This window comes from Musca domestica, unplaced genomic scaffold (assembly GCF_030504385.1).
Source record: "Musca domestica strain aabys unplaced genomic scaffold, Musca_domestica.polishedcontigs.V.1.1 34, whole genome shotgun sequence".
NCBI classification, from domain to species: domain Eukaryota; kingdom Metazoa; phylum Arthropoda; class Insecta; order Diptera; family Muscidae; genus Musca; species Musca domestica.
The window spans coordinates 3,870,648-3,887,856 of NW_026712313.1; the positions used below are offsets into that span (position 1 = coordinate 3,870,648).

Sequence of the window (17,209 nt, forward strand, 5' to 3'; positions counted from 1 at the left end):
ATGGCAACTTAAATGGAACGGAATGTAACTATTCTCAACACCTACACTTGTCCCCCGAGGCACTTTATCACCATCTATCTAAACTAACCTCATTATGATGGCGAACACAGAAAACCCAAATCCAACAGCAACAAAACAACAAAATGAAGCTCCTTTTCTCTATTGACCCAGTTAATGATACTCAATTTACAAAACACATACACTCACACACAGAGACAGTCATACAACCACATGCATACAAAAGTGGAGATACTACTTAGGCAGGATTACAGCTGATATACGTGTATGCGTGTGTGTGAAAGTAAAGTGCGAGTAATTTAACACACATTCTCCCAACATGGAGGGAATACAAGAGGACTTGTAATAAAAACCCCAAAGTAACACTTTATGAAGTTACAACTAAAGTAAAAACAACACCAACAACAACGACAACAACATCAACTGCCATCCGTTGTAAATTAAAAGTATAAACTTATTTTTTGTTTTTTTGGCTCTTTTTTTGCTATCCCTACCCAGAGAGGTGAAATGAGTTGAGGTAAAGTTTTACTTGAACTGTTTTACAACACCTCTGGGCTGTCCCCCGCCTACATTGTTTGGAACTTAAAAACCGAAAATTCCCAGAGGCTGGCTCATGGAGCATGTCCTCAAACATGTATATGAGCAAAAGGATGGATGGAGTGTTGTATGTGTTGTTATGGTGGTATATGACACCAACACATGTGAAGAACAACATCATTGCAAGTGTGGAGGATAAGTTTCATTTTTGTTGTGTGAGATTTTTTTTTGTAACAACAAAAAAATGGTGTTAAAGCCTGGGAATTGACAAAAAATACAAGTGTGTAAAAATCTTTGCATAATAAAATATGAGCAAGACCAGGTTCTGCGGAAAAAGGATATTTTATCAAAAGAAAAAAAAAACAAGTAAAAAACATTAAGTTCGTCCGGGCCAAACTTTGAATACCCTCCACCGTAGGGTAATAAAAACATTAGAACCAATTATGACCCACAAATACCAATTTTTAGACATATTCGTGGGAAAATGTGGCAAAAATCATCAAAATACCGAATATCGGGAGGTACCGCTATATAGGGCTATACAAAAACGTGGACCTATACATACAATGTTTTTCCAACGGAGCTAGAACCTATTATGACCAACTAATTACATTTTTTAGAAAAATCCGTAAAAAAAATGAGACAAAAACCATCAAAATACCGAATATTAGGAGATACCGTTATATGAAGGCTATACCAAAGCGTGGACTTGTAGATGCAATGTTTCGCCACCGGAGCTAAAACCCATTATGACCAACAAATACCTATTTTTAGACAAATCCATAAAAAAAATGTGGCAAAAATCATCAAAATACCGAATATCGGGAGGTACCGTTATATGGGGGCTATACCAAAACGTGGTCTTATATATGCGATGTTTCTCCACCGGAGCTAGAACCCACTATGACCAAAAAATTCCTATTTTTAGACAAACCCATGAAAAAATGTGGCTAAAATCATCAAAATACCGAATATCGGGAGGTACAGTTATATGGGGACTATACCAAAACGTGGACCGATATATGTCATTTTCAATACCAACCATCCTAGACACAATACAAATTATTCTGCTAAATTTTGACGCTCTACGTCAAATAATGTGGCCTGTATCGTGATTTCAACAGACAGACGGACATCGTTAAATCGACTTAGAATTTTATGCTAATTATGAATATATATACATCATGGGGTCTACGAAGAATATTTAGACATGTTACAAACGAAATGACAAAGTTAATATACCCTCCTTCCTAAGGTGGAGAAGACCATTTAAGGGTCTTCTATTACGAACAGAACTTTTTAGGTCTTCTACAAAGAGAAGACATTTTAAAGGTGTTCTATACTAAGACACTCTTAAGGTCCTATGTTTAATTAGGCCCTCTCATGATAGAAGTAAGTCCTTTTCAAGTATTCCATAAAGAGATGAGCTGAAGGATGTCTTCTGTATGGGCATTCCTAAGGTTTTCTATAAATAGAAGACTTTCTCAAGGTCCTCTAAAAAAACGGTGTTCTATGGAAAATGCCGCCTTCTGGTCTTCTCTGAATAGAATATTTTCGTCAGATCCTCTCAAGAGACGACCGATAAAGAGAAGGCATTCTCAGGACTTCTATGGAAAAAAGTCTCCTTCTAGTCATCTGTGAATAGAATACCTTCATCAGGTCATCTATAGAAAGAAGACTATTATATAAAGGGCCATCTCAGAGTCTTCTTTAAAAGGAAAACCTTTTTAAGCTCTTCTCTAAAGAATAGCCCTTCTCAATGTCGTCTACAAAGAGAATAAAGTCTTAGAGACCTATTCATGCCTTCGAATTAAGATAATACTTTCTCCAGGACTTCAATAAAGAGAAAACCTTCTCAATGTGTTCCATAAAGAGTGGGCCTCTTCAATGTCTTCTATAAAGAGAAGACCTTCATCAGGTTTTCTATGGAAAGAAGACCTTTGTCAGGTTTTATAAAAAAAGACCTAAATTAGGTGTTCTATGGACAGAAGACCTTCGTCAGGTTTCCTATAGAAAAATAACCTTCATAACGCCTTCCTTCTTCAAGCCTTCTATGGGCAAAAGACTTATTTCAGGTTTCGTATGGGCAAAAGATCTTCCTCAGGCTTTCAATAGACAGAAGACCATCATCAGCGTTTCTATTGACTCAACATCTTCGTCAGGTCTTCTATAAACAAAAGACCTTCTTCAAGACTTATTTGGAAACAAGATCATCGTCAAGTTTTCTATGAAAACAGGCCTTTGTCGGATCTTTTATGGAAAGGAGGAATTTACCGCGGTCCTTTTATGGAAAGAAAACCTTCTTAAAGTTTTCTACCGTTAGAAGATCTTTGTCGGGTCTTCTATGGAAAAAGACCCTCTTCAGAAGAAGACAGAAGATCTTCGCACTTCCATCAGGGCATTTATCAGGGCTTCCATCGAAAGAAGGTATATTTCTAGTTTTCTATGAATAGAAGACCTCTGTCAGATTTTCTATGCACAGAAGGCCTTCTTCAGGTCTTCTATGGGAAAAAATATCTTCGTCAGAACTTCTATGGAAAAAAGACCTTTGTTAGGTCTTCTTCTTAACCACGTCAGAAATTGAAAGAAGCCATTCGTCAGGTATTCTATTAAAAAAACAACTTTGTCGGGTCTTCTATGATCTTTAATGAATAGAAGTTCTCAGTCAGGTTTCAATGAAAACCCATCATCAGGTCTCTATCAGGTCTTCTTTGGATAGAAGACCTCCATCAGGTCTTCTGTGGATAGAAGACCTTCGCAGGTTTTCTATGAAAAGAAGACGTTCTTTTGGTCTTCTAGGGACAGAAGACCATCTTGTGGTCTTTCATGGGCAAAAGTCTTTCTTCAGGTCTTCTATGGACGGAAGACCTTCTTCAGGTCTTCAGGTCAGATCTATAAAGGAAAGATTTTTTGTCTTCTATAATCAGAAGACATTCTCAAGTCTTTTATAAGAGAAGACCCCCATAAGGTCTTTTAGACAGCAGACCTCTATCAGGTCTTGTATAGACAGCAGACCTCTATCAGGTCTTGTATAGACAGCAGACCCCCATCAGGTCTTCTGTAGATAGAGAAGACCTGAAGAAGGCCTTTACATCTGCAGAAGTCCTGGGAATGCTTTCTATCTTCAATGGGTGAACTGTAGAAGGTATTTTTCATACAAGTCCTGATCCTATAGAAGACCTCCTATAGAAGACCTGAAAGCCTTACCAGTACTTCTATAGATGTAAAGACCTTTTATAGGTCTTCTGTAGACGTAAAGACCTTCTCAATCCTTCTATGTACCTAAAGACGTTATCTGTTCTTATTCAGGCCTGAAAACCTTCAATAGGTCTGCTACTGACTTGAAAATCTTCTATAGGTCTTCTACTGACCTGAAGACCTTATTTTGGTCTTCTAGCCATAAAAGATCTAAAGACTTGAAGATGACGTCTTCAGGTCTTTAATACACCTGATAATCTTTTTAATTCTTTTATAGACCTGAAGACAGTTTCAATTCTTCTACTGGCCTGAAATCCTTCTTTAGGTCTTCTGCAGACCTGAAGTCCTTCTTTGGGTTTTCTATAGATCTGAAGACCTTCTTCAGGTCTTCAATCGATAGAAACCCTTCTTCATTTCTTCTATGGATAAAAGACCTTCGAAACTTAAAAACATTCATTAGGTTTTCTATAGATTTGAAGACCTTGATCATATCCATCTTTAGGCCTTCTTCTGGTCTTCTATAGAGCTGAATACCCTCATGAGATCTTCTGCAAACCTGGCATTTTTTGGTTTATGGATAGAAGACCTTTTTTAGGTATTTTACAGATAGATGATCTTCAAGCTTTTAGTTAAACGAAGTCTTTAAGTCTAAAAAGCCTTTAGGCCTATATACGTCTATGCAGGTCTTCAAGTATTAAGAAGATATGGATAAAGTCCTCAAGTCTATATAAGACCTGAAGACTTTATCCAGATATTCTTAATACTTGAAGACCTGTATAGACGTATATAGGCCTAAAGGCTTTTTAGGTCTTCTATAGACGTTAATACCTTCTATATGTCTGAAGATATTCCTTAGAGCTTCCCTAGAGCTGAAGACCGTCTTTAGGTCTTCTGGGGACCTGAAGAATTTGTTAAAGTCATCTTCTGCTTCGTTTAAATAAAAATTTCTCATATGCCATCATGTAATGAATTTCACGCAAGGACCATTCTGACCGCATACGTGTGTGTGTAGGTCACAGGCTATGGATTTCATCCTTTGCCACTTGGAGCTGAGTTGTCTCATTTTGTTGTTATCATCATGGTTGGCATAGCTGTTGTTGTTGTTCGTATTTGCACAGGATGTTATGAATTTATGTATTTTGAATTGTAAATTAAGTAGAAAACCAAACAAAAACCAGAGCCAGTGCTCTCCCATCAACAACAACAGCAACAGCGATAACAATGACAACAACAACACCATGAAAAAACATTGTCTACCACAAAGTAAAGAGTGCGACTACTGTTGCTACATTTTTCCATTGCCTTTGGTTGTTGGGTTTGTTGGTCAAGAGGATTAAAAATGTAGTGGAGCCGGAGCCGGAGAGTACACAACCACCACAACAAGAGGACCAACACAATAACATACATTCACACACATACTCACAGTGGCACACACACACTTTTACACATTTTCCTGGCACCACATTGTTAAAAGCCTGCTCCCCATGCACCTCTCTCTCTCTCTCGAAATTGTGTGCTTCCCAGCCACACGACGACACAAAAAAATATAATTTATGAAATGGATTTTATATTAATTATTAAACAAACATCAGATGAGAGAGGTTTCGTTCGTTGTCAAAAAACGAGAATAAAAATACAAAAACAATTTTTTAAATAAATAAACACCAGCACTTACCATTGTTATATGTTTGTGAGTGTTTGTTGACTAAATTTAAAGCTGTTAACTTTAAAATGTGTGTATGTTTCGGAAAATTTCTGGCCTTAAGCTGCTTTCGAAGGGAGAAGATCTGGAAAAAAAGAAAAAATTAATATTTTTTAAAACAAAGAAACAAAAGGCTTGGTAGCTATAAAATCATAAGCTAAAAAAGGCAGGAGTAAAACTGTTCATAAAATTGGGATATATTTTTTATATGAAAAGATGAAAAAACTGCAACCAACTTCATACTGCTGTCATTTCTAAGCCACTCACCCGACAGCTATTAAAATTATTCCAGTGACAGCTCATTATATTATTTACAAACGTACAAAAGCATTTTGGTGAGAATTTTCCAGAAGAAAAGTTATTCGTGATGGAATTCAAGCGTGATAGTGTGATTTCTTTATATTTGGCTGGAAAACCACAAATGGCTATCGTTAGAGCACTCCAGCATTTAAGTATGAATAAATATTTTGCGTCTCGTACCATCGCTCGTTACCGTGATACTGGTAGCGTAGCCCGACGTCAAGGAAGTGGACGGAAGAAAACAGCAACATCAGAAGAAAGGTTCGACTTGATCGAAACCCGCGTCGCAGTGGCCGAAAAATGGCACCTGAACTGAACATATCGCAATATTCCATTCGGCAAATAAAGCCATGGCTTGGGGTAAAGCCATTGAAATTCCAAAAAGTGCCAGAACTTACACCGCAACAAAAAGAAAATAGACTCAAAAGAGCTAAAGAGTTGCTTCGCTAGGCCGAAGGTGGTAAACTGCCAAATTTGGTTTTCTCCGATGAGAAAACATTCGTTGTTCAGCAGTTTTTGTAAACAAACAAAATGACCGTGTGATCGGCGCTTGCCAAAGAGGTCAGCTGAAAATGTGCACCTTCGGTTGGCCACCAGAACTCAAGCGCCGGCCATGGTGATGGTGGAGGCAGACATAACAGCCGATGGTCGCTCTCCGCTCGTATTAATCGACCGTGGCATCAGAATATACAGTAGGGTGTATTAAAGCCTTGGTACCTCTACCCACAAAAGGTCGAAATTTTCCAAAAAAAAGAAATGTTTTACTGCGCAGAAGGGGAACGGATAATCCAATTTTGATCCAACTTTGCAAATCCTAATATTTGCATCAGTGCTAGATCAGGTGCGAAAATGGACAACATCGGCCCACTCCATCAAGTACCTTTTCCACAAAGGGTCAACATTTTGGCCGCAGACCTTGGACACCCCAACAGGACACAACATCATCGCACTCAGCACGCTCCGTAACCAAGAATGGTTACAAAATGAGGTTCCTCGCTTCATTTCCAGTGCACAATGACCACCAAAATCTCCGGATACCAATCCGTTGGACTATTGTCTCTAGAGTATTTTGGAAAACAAGGTTTGCACTAAAAAATACCAAAGTGTCGATCACCTCAAGCAAGCGCTTCGCCGGGAATGGACCAAAATACCGCAGAGCAACATTCAGGCAGCGTGTGACGGTTTCATTGGCCGTTTGAAGGCCATAATTCATGCCAAAGGTGACCAATTCGAACAAATCTAAACTTATTCTAAAATTTGATGCTATTTCCGATACTTTTTGCTTTCATTAAATAAAATTTAAAAAAAATGTAATAGTTATGGCATTTGACTTTGTTGCACTTTTTTTTATCTCACCCTGTATTCAGTACTTTTCATACAATTATGATACATATTTCCAAAGCCATCTCCATATGTCAATCCCAATACCAAATTTCACATTTAAAGCTTTACCTGTTCACCCAATAGCAAACTGTTCCAAATAAAGTACTATTTAGTACTTTTCGTGCGTTTGTAGTACAAATTTCCAAAAACACCTCTTTATCACAAACCTACCATCGACGGGAACCCCAATACAAAATTTCATCTTCTTCCGTTCAGCCTCAACCAAACTGTTCCAAATTTAGTACCATTTAGTACAGTTCGCATACTTAGTACACATTTCCAAAACCACCTTCAGATTTGAAAACTTGCTGTTCAACCTTGATTCTCATACCAAATTTCAAGTTTTTAGCTCTATCAAGTTTAGTACCATTTTACAACTTTTCGTAACTTTTAATTCGAATTTTCAAAAAACCTATGGTACATCTATTCTGCACTCCATCAGTGATTTTTTTTCAAATTTCAGAATTCTAGCTCTTCCTGTTTTTTTCAACACAAATTACAAAATTGTTAGTAAATTTTAGTACTTTTTGTACGAATTTCCAAAAATCCAAAAATATAGAGATTATTTTGTGGAATATTGTGACTCAGTTACGATCCCCTTTAAATGAAGTTTTTCATCCATTTTTGAAAAGAGGACCAAAAGGGCCCATTTGGGGACTCACTTGAAGGCTAAAACTTTTCTCGTCCGAAATATTCCTCGTTATATTATCTTTAATATTGCCGAAGACACCATATACCTAAAATCAAGGGATTCCAAGAAATCTTAATCGGAAAGTTTCCAAAATTGTAAAAAGAAAAGTTGTGAATTTGCCCTCTATTTGGAAAACTTTCTAAACGCCGATACACGTGTATTCTTCCTCTAGCTCTGCTTTCATAATCTAACTCATTCTATCATCATTTTTCATTTAGAAATTATCTACAACAGTCCCTTACTTTTTTTCTAAAAACGTATTTTTTCCAAAAAATATTTTACACCCCGCCCTTGAAACTGCCAACCTTCACTGGTCACATAAATTTCACTATCACCATAAATTCAACTACAACTTCCCTTCCAATTATTTGATGATCCCCTTGAAATTCATTAGAAGCAGAAAAAAAATACTTTAACAAAAAATCTTAAGCTCGATGACATTCCCCAAATGTTTCATAAAACTCATTTAATGCTGTAAATCTCTTAAGAAACTTTTCGAACATTAAACTAAAACTAGTTCCCCAAGAAATTTAAGAGGGAGAGGGTGTTGAAAACATTGTAAAACTAGCTTCAATGACAGGGAACATTTTCAAAGAAAAAAAATACACAAACAACTCCCCTCATCATATGTTCTACGACAAGGGGAGTTGCTCGGTACACGACGACAATGTGACAGAAAAAAAGACCTCCCATAAATCAATGACAATAAATACAAATTAAATTATTTTTATTATTCATGGGAAAACGCTACTGTTTTTGCTACACATTTTGTCGACTAATAAGCCAAAGCTCTGGTACTTGGAATTTTTTTCTTGGAAATAATACAATTTATTGCTTGCTATGGCAGTGTTAGTCCCGCAGGATATGTATGGAGGATAAAGACAATTTTGTTAATTAACACCAGGGATTAGATTGTCATAAATCCAAGTAGGGAGGGCAAAACAAAAGAGGTGCAGACTTCGGCCCGGCTGAAGAGTTGACCTTAATTATTGTTCAATTAGTTTCAAGAAAAATCTGATGGTACCTTCTCAAGGTGTTTTCTAAAGAAAAGGCCTTCTCATTGTCTTCTATAAAGAGAAGAGGTATTTTTTAGTAGAAGTCCTTTTCTTGCCTTCTATAGGGAAAAGACCTCAATATATTTAATAAAGGGAAAGGCTTTCAACAAAAGACAATAAAGAGAAGGCCTTCTATGGCTAAAAAAAACCTGATAAAGCCTTCCTATGGGGGACCCTTCAAGTTCGAACAAAGACATATTCCCAGCAGAAATTGTTTGGTATGGGGTTCTTGTTAAGGGGGGTCTGGCTTTTAGTGCGAGGGAGAGTTTATAATTCATATTGCAGTTATGCGTGGGCATCCACACATACATTCAAAATAGATCTGCGTCGGTTTATAAGGGCTATATGAACAGAGAGAGTTTCAAAGTTCACTGTTTGGTGAGGATTTTGGTCCAGATGCATAATTGGGCCATTTTCCTTTTCCAAAATGATCCAAGTGTGGTCGTTACGTTATCGGACCATGTTAAACGAATTTTCGTTTCGAAAAATTGAAATGGAGGATATTGGCAACAGTTGGCTTCAACAAAACGTACCATACAGCCGAAGGTACTCTCAATATTCAAAAACCTAGTTAAAAAGTATCAGTCGATTTTACCGATAGATGTATACCCTCAGCCAATGTTCGATTATTTGTATATATTGAGACTTCTGTTATGATTATTTAAATTGTTGACCCTCTATGGAGTAGATTCCGAAGGAATGGGTCAATATTGTCAATTTCGTGGCGGATCTAAACGAATATGATATAAATGTTGCGACATGCCAGGTCTGGACTATATCGACTACTTTCTTCAAATTTTATGAGATATCTGATAATTTTTGGAAAATGTTAAGATGTGCGTGAGTAGTCGACAGTAGTATTCCATTTGCATAATTGATCTAAAACAGAAAACAATATTTGTGTGGCCAAAAATTACAAGAAAATCGAACTTTTATACCAAATTTTATGCGAAATCATAAATTTCATATTCATCCCAGGTTTACGGTTATGAGAGATATATTTAGATATAGCAAGTTGTAAACAATCGCTGACTTGTTTCCCATATTATTACAGATAAAAGTATTGAAAATTGTGACTCAACAGATCTTGTGTTCGCAAAAATGTTTGTATAATTGAAATTTGAAGAAAGTTGGATGCTTATTTCGCTTTGTTTGGACGTTTTGTTCTTCAAAACCTTGAACCCTATGTGGGGCAGGTAGCACAAGAAATGGTCCGATCTCGACCATCTTTATAACAGATCTTGCGTTGATGAAAATATTAATATGTACCAAGTCCTGAATGGAATCGGAGATTAACTTCCCTTTTTATGAGCTTCATGGATATTCAAAATTTTGAGCGTTTGTGGGAGTGTACCAGAAGGAATGGACCGATATATTACATATTTACAACAGATCTTGCGTTAGTACAAATAATGGGATGTGTGAAATACAGAGTGAGATAAAAAAACTGTTACAAAGCCAAACGTCGTAAATTTAACATTTTTTTAATTTTATTGAATGAAAGCAAAAATGTCGGAAAGAAAACTTTAGAAAACTTCGATTTGTTCGAATTGGTCACTATTGGCACGAATTATAACCTTCAAACGGCCAATGAAATGTCACACGCTGCCGGAATGTTGCTCTGCTGTATTTTGGCCCATTCCCATTTTTAGTGCCAACCTTGCTTTTCAAAATACTCCAGACACAATAGTCCAACGGATTGGTATCCGGAGATTTTGGTGGACATTGTGCGCTGAAAATGAAGCGAGGAACCTCATTTTGTAAACGTTCTTGAGTGGCGCGTGCTGAGTGCGATGGTGCTGATTCCTGTTGGAATGTCCAAGGTCTGCGTGCAAAATGTTTGCGTGCCCAAGGCTTTAATACACCCTCCAGAATATTTTCGCGATGATATTCGGCATTTATTTTGATGCCACGGTCGATTAATACGAGCGGAGAGCGACCATCGGCTATTATGGCGGCCCACACCATCATCATGGCCGGCGCTTGAGTTCTGGTGGCCAACCGAAGGTGCACATTTTCAGCTGACCTCTTTGGCAAGCGCCGATCACACGATCAATTTGTTTGTTTACAAACTGCTTGACAACGAATGTTTTCTCATCGGAGAAAACCAATTTCAGCAGTTCACCACTTTCGGCCAAGCGAAGCAACCCTTAAGCTCTTTTCAGTCTATTTTCTTTCGGTTGCGTTGTAAGTTCTTGCACTTTTTGGAATTTCAATGTTTTTACCCCGAGCTAATTTTTCCATATTTGCTGATTGTAATATTGCAATATGTTCAGCTCACGAGCCAATTTTCGGCCACTGCGATGCGGGTTTCGATAAAGTCGTTTCTTTACTTTTCGAACCATTTCTGCTGATGTTGCTGTTTTCTTTCGTCCACTTCCTGGACGTCGGGCCACGCTACCAGTATCACGGTAACGAGCGATGGTACGAGACACAATATATTTATTCACATTTAAATGCTAGAGTGCTCTTACGATAGTCACTTGTGATTTTCCAGCCAAATATAAAGAAATCACACTATCACGCTTGAATTCCATCACAAATAACTTTTTTCTGAAAAATTCTCACCAAATTGCTTTTGTACGCTTGTAAACAATATAATGAGCTGCCACTGGAATACCTGTAGCAGGAGTGGCTTAGAAATGACAGCAACCTGAAGTTGGTTGCAGTTGTTTTATCTCACCCTGTAGTCCAAACCTGGCACGTCGTAATATTTATATCGTATTTATTTAGGTCATATACGAATTTGACAAAATTGGCCCATTCTTTCGGAACACTCCGTAGTGTTGTTAAGTAATCAAAAGAATTTCACACGAAAGTTGTGGTCCATTTTACAGTCATCCAAAATGCTAGACTTCTTCCCTGACTTAAACTATCTTCTGATGTGAAATTCCGTGTCAATTAGTTTCAATTATGGCCTATAGAGCGACTACAAAATTAGAAAAAATTAATTATTTTTTAGTCCACTTGCACCTCTAAATGTACATCTTAAGAACAATAGGCTTTAATTCTGACCCTAACCCTACCCCTATGCAAAATTTCATGAGGATCGGACGATAATTGCGATATGCATATAATACCCTCAAGACGTAGTGTTGGGGGGTTGGTACATTTTTCGCGATTTTCTTAGATTTTATCGTTTTCTGGCAAGAGACCATTCCGAATTGATGGGAATTGTAAAAATCGGCCCAGCGGTTCTTGATTTATAAGCAGAAGCTATTTTGCTATATATCGGATTTCTTGGCTATTAGCATCACTGTAATGGTCAGAGGTGATCTTTTAATGTATTTGTGATTTGGCTGGGGTTGAAAATATTCGCGGTTTAGTGGAAATTTTCCTATTTTCTAACATAAATGTTAAGATCTATTTTACCCGCTAATTATTGTCTGATGGCCATCCAAATTGGTATGTTTCTGCCCACTCCTAAACTCTAACTCCATGTAAATCCATGCGCGTCGATTGGTTAATAATTGTGACCTGTAAAGCAACTGCAAATCAGGAAATTTTTCAGTTTTTGATCCATTTCAACACCTAAATATTATGCAATCATCTCCAAAAGAAATAGGGTTCTATTCTGACCCTAACCCCACCTACATTTTCAATAAGTAAAATTATCATTAATTAATTAACTTTTTTCTAAAATCTTCCTTTATATAATATATTCTTTCAACTGAAATGCCTCTACTCCAAAGCTTTTGGGAATAAAACGCTAAGTACTTACCCAAACACAAGATTTATTATGTTCTTTAAAATTTCATATTTTCCACATGACTGCAGCTGAACGAACGAGCGTCCGTACTTCCCGCTCCTCAAGTCAATTATAAAATTTATATTCTCCGTGAATTTCCGCATTTTAAATGAGTCAAAAAAAACAATAGTTGCGACTTAAGAAGCAAAACGAAGATTGTAAACGACGAAAACAATGACATACCCAATTAAACGAAATTATTTAGAATAGAAGGTAGTAAACAAATGAGGCAAAAGAATTATGTAAATTCAATATAAAATATATATACACTTTTTTATAAAACAAAAATATATTTTTGTACGAAGGGTCAAGGTTATTACGTTATAATTACCCAAAATGCAATATTTTAGAATTATAATGCTAAAAAACAATATTTATCAAATAACATCATTGAGACATTCATAAAATAATTTTGCTCTCATAATGTTCCCACATTTGCATATTCCGTCTGTGTGTCTGCTTGCCCTCTTGTCTCGTTATCTGTTGCTATATATGAATACATTTATGTAAATTTCCGTTTTTATGCTTCTTTGATTTTCAAAATATTGGAAAAAGAATATATTAAGTGTCTGAATAAATATTCTTCTTTGGAAGGCGTGTGGTGATTTGGTAATGACTTTCATTTTGTCTGAGATTCATTTTTTTAATATTTTTTTTTTAAATTATGAGCAAACAATTTTTTCTTCCGTTAAATTTTAGCAGTTAATAAACACATTAGAGGCAACATAATTCATCATGGATATTTATGACGATGGAAAATCCATAAAAAAATACAACAACAAAACAATAACAATGTAACAAAATTTATGACATTGTTGTGAGGCAAAAAAACAGGATGGTGGGAAGGAACAGTGTAGGATATTTTGTTTTTAATAATTTTCAATTAATTTTATGACACATATTTTTAAAAATTTAAAAATCGTGAATGAATTCATGTTCTTTATAGATGCATAAAAATCTACTTTAGAGACTTACTGAGAGGAGATATTGGGGAGGTATTTTTTTTAATAATTCCCTTAAATCTGCATACATTTTTCATACCATTCACAGGAGTATGGAAGGTACGTGGAGTTTGTCATTCCATTTGTGACACCTCGAAATATAAATTGTAGACCCCAAAAAGTACATATATTCTTGATCTGCATAAAATTCTAAGCCGATTTAGCGATGTCCGTCCATCTGTCCATTCGTGGCAATCACTCTAGCTTCCGAACGAGATGACGTAGGTTAATAAAATTATATTCAGGTGTGTGATAGATCTGCACTTTTAGTATTGAACTTTTAGTATAGGACGTTTAGTATTGAAAATGAGCTATATACAGGGCGGGATTGGTAGCGTAGCCCTACGTCAAGGAAGTGGACGGAAGAAAACAGCAACATCAGCAGAAATGGTTCGAAAAGTTAAGAGGGGACTTGATTAGAAACGGCGTCGCGGTGGCCGAGCTGAACATATCGCAATATTCCATTCGGCAAATAGTGAAAAATGAGCTCGGGGTAAAGCCATTGAAATTCCAAAAAGGGTAAAAACTTACACCGCAACAGAAAGAGCTAAAGAGTTGCTTCGCTTGGCCAAAACTGGTGAACTGCGAATTTGAGTTTCTCCGATGAAATTAAACGAACAAAATGATCGTGTGATCGGCGCTTGCCAAAGAGGTCAGCTGAAAATAAACACCTTCGGTTGGCCACAAGAACTCAAGCGCGGGCCGTGGTGATGGTGTGGGCCCCCATAACAGCCGATGGTCAACCTCCGCTCGTATTAATCAACCGTGGCATCAGACTGCCGAATTTGGTTTTCTCCGATAAGAAAACATTCATTGTCCAGAAGTTTGTAAACAAACAAAATGATCGTGTTTACTTGCCAAAGAGGTCTGCTAAAAATGTGCACCTTCGATTGGCCACCAGAACATCCGACGGTCGCTCTCTGCTCGTATTTATCGACCGTGGCATCAGAATAAATGCCGAATATTATCGCGAAAATATTCTGGAGGGTGTATTAAAGTATTGGGCACGTAAGCATGTTGGCCATCCAAGCACGCGCCATCCAAGAATGGTTACAAAATGAGGTTCCTCGATTCATTTCCATCGCAAAATGGCCAACAAAATCTCCAGATACCAATCCGTTGGACTATTGTGTCTGTCAAATCTTCACAATTTGTATATGGATATTTTGTAATGGCTCCCAAAATTCTTCTCCAAAACTGTGCTCCATTACCCACATTAGCATTTAATTTTTATACCATTTCCCAGGTGCATGTCTTGTTTCTCAGCCACTGTAACCATTCGTCCCCTGCTGTATATACAAGCAATTCATTGTCATTTTTGCTTCCGTATTCAAATGGTTTCACAGATCAGTTCAAATGGTAAAACCAGAAAAAAGGAAAATTTACAAAAAAATAAAAACGTGAAAATAAATGATGTATTTTACCATAACGGGTGAAAAATCAGAGACATGAACATTTAATGAAATGGAAATGTTTACTGAAACGATAGGATATGTTTATAGTTATTTTCGAGGAGAATTTTTCAGTTTCAATAGGGATTTTTCAAAGAGCATCATATTCATCATATTGTAATATTAAAGCAATATACCGGAACCACGACGACAGTGGCTCTTTAGAAAAATATCTGACCTATTCGTGTGAAAGATATTCAATATTCACTCTAATAGGTCATAATATTTTTTTATGTTTAATATGTTGAAAAAATTCTCATTTGGGGGTCTGAAGGTCCCTCTAAAAATATGTTCAAAAAAATCAAGTTTGGTGATATGTAGGTCTCTCTAAAAATATGTTTAAAAAATTTACGTATAACCCTGTTTATTTGTTTTATATGCAAGTTTTATGGTTTAAAGGTTTATCTAAAAATAGGTTTCAAAAATCGACGTTTGCAACTCTTACTGTGCCTTAAAATATATGTATTAAATTATTTAAAAAAATCCACGTTTTTTGGTATAAAGGTATTTTAAAATTAAATACGATGAATATAATAATCATTAAAAAATCCATATCCATATCCTTCGAAAATTTTACAGAAAATAAGGGTTGCTGGATCTGATAATCCTTTAAGAAATCCAAGTGAAAGACTCTAGACCTCTGGTATTTTAAATATGAACGTTAATGGAGCTAATACTGTTTGAAAAAAAGTACGTATAATGCCCTGGTATACTCCTATTAAAAATTATTGTAAAATATTCTTGAATAACATCCTTGAAAATTATAAAATATTTAAAAACTATCAATGCCCAGAGGAAACGGCTGAAGTTAGAATCTTGAAATTTGGCACGAGGGTCAGGCTTGGTGCGTAGGCGTTTGATAAGGCTGGGTTTTTGGAAATTCATACCAAAACGGTAATTACTCATGTGTACTAAAAATTGAATAATTTGTATTGGATAAACGGAACGAACTACAATTCTGAATGTTGGAATGAGAGTCATTGATGGAGTAAGTATATTTTTTGTAAATAAATGTCCTTCAAAAAAAATATTTTTTAAAGTCACATTGATAGCTTTGATTATTAAAACAAGAGTCCTAAAGAATATTCTTAGAAGTACCAAATTGAGGCTTTCTGATTTTTCTTAAAAAATGTTAAATTCCACATTAAAGGCGCTAACAGTCCTTGACAGCAATTCGTTCGAAACCCAAATTGGCAACTCCAAAAGTTGATGAAAAATGGTTTTAGAAATGTGTAATAAGAATACGAAGTGTTCTAAATTGTTCTAAACTCAGTGTAAATGAGAAAAAAAAAAACAAACCGAATGGTTTGGCTGTTGATTCAGTTCTTTTTTGGATCCTGCTCGGAGGATCAATGTTTTTAATGTTAAGAATAGAGTCCAATCTCCCTCTTCGATTGTCAACTCTATTCCGTTTTCGGCTCGACTGGAGCAATATTTAGTGAAAAAAGAAACACGATATTGGGGTCTCTGCTGGTGGATAGGGTTAAGATATAGAGTTGGGTTTTGGAAAGGTACTAAATTTGTTTTTGCGTGAACGAATACTACTTGAAATCTGAAATTTGGAATTAGGATCACTGTTAGTGTGTAGATTTGGAGATGCTATTGCAAATACGTAATAAAAGTACTAAATGGTGCAATATTTGGCATTTGGGTAAGGGATTGGGTTAGAAGTCGAAAAGTACAAAATATTAATATATTTAGTAAAATTTGCTAGTGGGTAAACCGATAGTGTTTGAAATCTTAAATTTGGTATCAGGGTCGACGTTCATGTGTAACCTAGACATATGGAGATGGTTCCGAAATTTGTACTATAATTGTTGGAAAAGTACAGAATGGTACTATTTTTGGTGTTTTGTGAAGGACTAGAGATAAAATTCTGAAATTCGATATTTAGAATACTGATGGTATCTACGTGTGAGATATGAAGGTGCGTCTTACATGTGTACGAAAAGTACGAAGGTATTCTAAATTGGAGGGATAAAGCTAGAATCATCTAATTTGATTTTTAGATCTCTATTGACATCTGAGATTGAGATTTGGAGATTGGTTTGGAAATGCGTACTATTATAATTCCAAATGTACTATATAGTACTAAATTAGGTACGTGTTGAAGGGATAGGGCTGG

The 17,209-nt window shown here is 36.2% G+C and overlaps 1 protein-coding gene across 1 annotated transcript in view; it reads right to left on the reverse strand.

The window, feature by feature from the left end:
• The window catches only part of LOC105262100 (uncharacterized), a 216,895-nt gene that overhangs the window by 58,114 nt on the left and 141,572 nt on the right, over positions 1-17,209 (reverse strand). The window contains exon 4 of the mRNA XM_059125587.1: positions 5,429-5,540. Coding sequence (XP_058981570.1) covers positions 5,429-5,431 — 3 coding nt within the window. The 5' untranslated portion in view covers positions 5,432-5,540. The remainder of the gene's footprint in view (positions 1-5,428; positions 5,541-17,209) is intronic.